This window comes from Octopus bimaculoides, chromosome 7 (genome assembly GCF_001194135.2).
Source record: "Octopus bimaculoides isolate UCB-OBI-ISO-001 chromosome 7, ASM119413v2, whole genome shotgun sequence".
In the NCBI taxonomy this organism is placed as follows: Eukaryota; Metazoa; Mollusca; class Cephalopoda; order Octopoda; family Octopodidae; genus Octopus; species Octopus bimaculoides.
In genome coordinates this window covers 87,685,536-87,690,916 of record NC_068987.1, presented here as the reverse complement: position 1 = coordinate 87,690,916, position 5,381 = coordinate 87,685,536, and the positions used below count along the sequence as shown (strand labels likewise).

At 38.1% G+C, this 5,381-nt stretch overlaps 1 protein-coding gene across 1 annotated transcript in view; it reads left to right on the top strand.

The window, feature by feature from the left end:
* Positions 1 to 5,381, top strand: part of LOC106880977 (uncharacterized) — a 164,838-nt gene that overhangs the window by 100,143 nt on the left and 59,314 nt on the right. The window contains exons 9-10 of the mRNA XM_052969454.1: positions 2,279 to 2,379; positions 3,402 to 3,520. Coding sequence (XP_052825414.1) covers positions 2,279 to 2,379; positions 3,402 to 3,520 — 220 coding nt within the window. The remainder of the gene's footprint in view (positions 1 to 2,278; positions 2,380 to 3,401; positions 3,521 to 5,381) is intronic.

The window sequence follows — 5,381 nt, the reverse complement described above, 5'->3', positions numbered from 1 at the left end:
GTTGTTGAAGATGACGATGAACAGTTGTATGGTTTGAACTAAGCTTTATTGCCAATTCTTCAACTGATAATGCAGGATTTTCTTCAAGTAATGCTTCAAGGAGCTTATCATCAAACTCAACTGGACGTCCTGTTCGGTGTTCATCTTCAAGGCTGAAATCTCCACTTCTGAATTTTTAAGACCATCTTCTGCAAGTTCTTTCATTCAAGTATTCTTTCCCATAAACTGAGTGTATGTTTCGAGTCGCTTCGGCTGCAGAGTTTCCTTTTTTGTACTCATAAAGCATTATGTGCCTCAAATGCTCTTTGGATACTTCCATGTTAGAAAGGGTTTTAATCAAAGAAATTTTAATTCTATTATTCTGTAAAATAATATTTAATTAGTTTAAATGTACAGAAATGCATAAAAATAATTTTTAATTCCATTAGACATTCTAAAATGCTATTAAATTTCATTCAATTCTAAAAAAGGTAAAATTGGACAAAACTTATGGGACGACCTGATACATTAATAATGATAACACATTAAATTAACATGTAACATCTTCATTAATATGGCCACTGAATTTAGGACGTTTATATTCCCTATGAGGTATTCTTTATTTTGCAGCTAGAGTGTAGTTGGGTCTCAAGGGGGTGGTACAAACCTAGCAATATGTGTTTTATAGTGAAAGCAAAATTTCCATTCAAATGGCAATTACCAGACGATTTTCTGTTCGAGTCTTAACTGTTTTAAGTCGTAGAGGAAATGTGACCTATGTCCCAAATAGGAGTATTGTATAAATTTTATAATTGAAAAATTTACTATATTTTGTACATACGAGTATACCAGCCTTCAGGCGCAATAAAATGGGCTCACGGGGGTTTCCCCACCCCTGGTTTAGATGAATAAATTGACTCTAGTACCAGTTAAGTGTTGGTGAGGATAAACACAAAGAAACCCCTACACACATACAGTAGGCTTCCACACAGTTTCTACCTCCCAGATTCACTCACAAGGCATTAGTTGGCATGGGGCTACAGTAGAAGACACTTACCTAAGAGCTGTGCAGTTGAAATATTAATACTTTCTGCTCTACTACAAATCTGACAAGCATATAAGGCAGCCACAAGAAAACAGAATGCTCAAATATATTACTCATTGTATTAATCCATGATGCTCGTTACCTATTTTTGAGTCTCCTTCTTATACAATGGCTTAATTTTCATATATGAAAGACTTTCTTTCTGTTAGCTTTCACCACCAGGAACTGAATCTTCTCAGAATGTTTTACATGAATGCTTATCCACGCATGAATAGTCTTTCACCTTAAACAATTGTGGTGTTGTGTAAATAACTTTTACCTGACTCATTAGTCATAAATAATTAGATACAAATATTTACACCCATTGTTAACAAAGTGTCATTTTGTTGTCGCACTCACTCAATCGACCAATGAAAGTAGCTTATACTTGCTTAGGCTGTTTGCACACAATTTTATTACATTTTTACTTTTATTTTTGTTTGTTTTGTTAGTTGTTTAAAATGATTTGTTGCTTACATTTTAGATATATAGTATTACTGTTCAGTATTTGTAGTCAAAAGTGTTCTAGGTTAAAATATAGAGAGAAAAATCTTTATTTTTTTTACTTGTTTTAGTCATTACTGTGGCCATGCTGCAGCATGAACTTTGAAGAATTCACTGATTCTTATGAAATGGTTTCATAGGAAACAATACTAATTATGAAATATTATTGTGCCTCTACTGCTTTGTTTAGCTGTTGCAATATCGTAGCTGTTACCAGTGCCCCCTGACTGGCGCCTGTACCAGTGGCATGTAAAAAGCACCATCTGAATGTGGTTGATGCCAGGTCCACCACACTGGCTCCCATGCTGGTTAAATTAAAATCATTTGTTAACCCTTTTGTTACTATATTTCTGTTGAGATGCTCTGTGTCTCTTTCAATTAATTTTAAATATAACAAACAATTTAGTAAAATAACTTATTATTAAGCTGGCATTAGGAACATAAATTGTGACTAAGGTTTGGTGGAAGATTTTAATTCAAAACTTATGAAAACAAGATGTTTGTACTCAGAGCCAGAGGCAGTTTCAGCCAGTTTGGTATTGAAAGGGTTAAACAAGTCATCTACGCAGGTTGCTCAGCAAAAAATTATAGAATCTGTTGTCTACAATAAGAAAGTCCACAGCTAACCAGAAACTTTTATTAAAAACATTTCTTTCAATATAATTTTACAATCAAATCATGGAGTTATATTTTAGTTTTTCTTTTTTTCAGATACCAGTGAGCAACAGTGTGTTGGTTCTATTCTATTACCAAGTTACACAATACGACCTTGTGATGCCAGTGATTCCATCAACAAAAGACATGCCTTCAAGGTAAGCTCTTGTTGAAGAAATAGAAAATACAGCTTTTGTTTATTCTCCTCGGCTTGGTTCTTCACTTCTTTGGTCTTGTTCAAAGTCTGGCATTGTTATAACTTATTTTATGTACATCATTTTCTTTTCATGCTAAACAAAGAAAATGATGAATTAAAAAATTTAAGACAATGATAAGAATATTTTGTCTGAAAGAAAAGGAAAATAAGAACATGTTATGTATTTTTTTTATTTTGATTATTATTATTTTTTTCATCTCTGAAAATTGGATGTGACATTTGTGTTGCTAAGTAAAAGAATGTTTACATATATTCACACCTTACTTAAAATACATGGAAACAGGTGAGAGTTGATGATGGGAAGAGCATCTGGCTGTAGAAAATCTACTTCAGCAAATTTTGGCTGACCCATGCAAGCATAGAAAAGTGGATGATGACGTCGATGATGATGATATATGCCATCATTATTTTAATGTCCACTTTTCCATGCATCGTGCATGGGTTGGATAGATTTCATTGAGAAGGATTTTCTACAGACAGATGCCCTTCCTGTCACCAACCCTTACTGGGACAGTAATATTTCCTCATGACCTGATGTATTTTCAGGGAGTATTGGGAATGAGACACCATTTGTATGATGGCATCACTCATTTCTGACTACCAAACAATGTTGAGAGAGAGGAAGAGAGAGTGAGATAGAGATAGAGGAAGAGATAGAGAGGAAGAGAGAGTGAGAAAGAGGGCAAGAGAGAGAGAGAGATCCATACACACACACACATACGACAAGTTCCTTTCAGTTTCTGTCTGCCAAATCGACTCACAAGCTTTGGTCGGTCTGAGGCTATAGCAGAAGACACTTGTCCAAAGTTCTGTGCAATGGGACTGAACCCAAGGCCACCTGGTTGGGTAGCAAGCTTCTCAACCACACAGCCATACCTGTGCCTAATACATATTAAAATTTATTCCAATCTTAATACTGAGCTTTTACTCTCATCAAACATTTGCATTTCTCCCTTGTCGTAGGCAGAACATGCGAATATGAAGACCCAATATTTTGTTGCTGAATCAGTGGAAAGCATGGACCAATGGGTTAGGGTTTTGAATCAGTCAGCTTTAATGATAGAAGCACAAGAGAACTCAAGGTTTGTACCTTTTTTTGCTATTATCCACACTAATTTGGGATTTCTGAAAAGTACTTTTTATTTGATACAAGTTATCTTTTATTTGTTTCAGTCATTTGACTGTGGCTGTGCTGGGGCACAAATTGATCCTTGTACTTATTTTGTTTTTTCTAAAGCCTGGTACTTATTCTGTCAGTGGTGGGACGGACGGATACGCACACACACACACACACACATGGACACACACTCATGTGACAGGCTTCTTTCAGTTTCCATCTATCAAATCTGCTCATAAAGCTTTGGTTGACACAAGGTTATAGTAGAAGATACTTGCCCATAGTACCATGCAGTGGGACTGAAGCCAGAACCATGTGGTTAGGCAGCAAACTTGTTATGACAGAAGTTCAAATTCTACTAAGGACCATTTTATCTTTCACCCTTCTTAGGTTAATGAAAATAAGAAGTGGGATCAGTGTACTGGGGTTAACGTATGAGAGAAGGGACCAGAGCAGAACAGGCTTTTTTGTGGAAGAGGAGTTACAGACCACTTACCTTTTAGAAAACGTGGCCGATGCCAATACACCCTGACTGGCCTCTATGCCGGTGGCACGTAAAAAGCACTATCCAAATATGACTGATGCTAGGACTTCCTGACTGGCTCCCGTACTGGTGGCATGTAAAAAGCAGCATCCAAATGAGGTCAATGCCAGTACCCCCTGACTGACCTCCATGCCGGTGGCACATAAAAAACACTATCTGAATGTGGCTGATGCCAGTACCCACTGACTGGCTCCTGTGCTGGTGGCATGTGAAAAGCACCATGTGAACATGGCCAATGCCAGTATCCCCTGACTGGCCCCAGTGCCGGTGGCACCTAAAAGGCACTATCCAAACATGATTGATGCCAGGACTACCTGACTGGCCCCTGTGCCGGTGGCACCTAAAAAGCACTATCCAAACATGATTGATGCTAGGACTACCTGACTGGCCCCTGTGCTGGTGGCACGTAAAAAGCACCTACTACACTCCCGGAGTGGTTGGCATTAGGAAGGGTATCCAGCTGTAGAAACTCTGCCAGATCAGATTGGAGTCTGGTGCAGCTGCTGGCTCTCCAGACTGTCCAACCCATGCCAGCATGGAAAACAGACATTAAACGATGATGATGATTAGGAGTGATTCGATGGAGCTAGAAAGAGATAGAAATAATGGCGATGACGAAGTGGCTGACTGCAAGAAACCTGTAACAACACAGAATATGAAAATGATGCTAGTTTTATTTTTTTGTCTAAAACTTTTAATATGAACCGCCCCCCCCCCCAAAATAATGAAAAGAGTGTGAGAGTTGTTGTTGTTTATTTGATGGTTAATCCTGATTGAGTAGATCTGCTGCCAAAAGCTTTCTTGTAATGGTCATAGTCTCCTTTTAGAGTGAAATGGGACAATCGGGTGTGGCTGTTTGGATACTGATGATTTGACTGATGGCAGACTGGACATTGCAACCCATTTTGGGGGATGGCTTCTTTTGGCACACACAAACACATGTATTAATATATACTTACAGATGGCCAGAGAGAGGACGTATTACACATACATATAAACATAATTAGATGCTCACGCACAAAAACACAGAAAGAGAGAGGGAAACAGTAAACTATCTGATGCCAAATAAGTCAACATAGAATTAGCAATGCCAAATAGGCAGCAGCAAAATGGCTGTGTCAAATAGTCTGTGTCGAATATAGCCTGTGTCGAATATAGCCTGTGTCGAATATAGCCTGTGTCGAATATAGCCTGTGTCGAATATAGCCTGTGTCGAATATAGCCTGTGTCGGGTATAGCCTGTGTCGGGTATAGCCTGTGTCGGGTATAGCCTGTGTCGGGT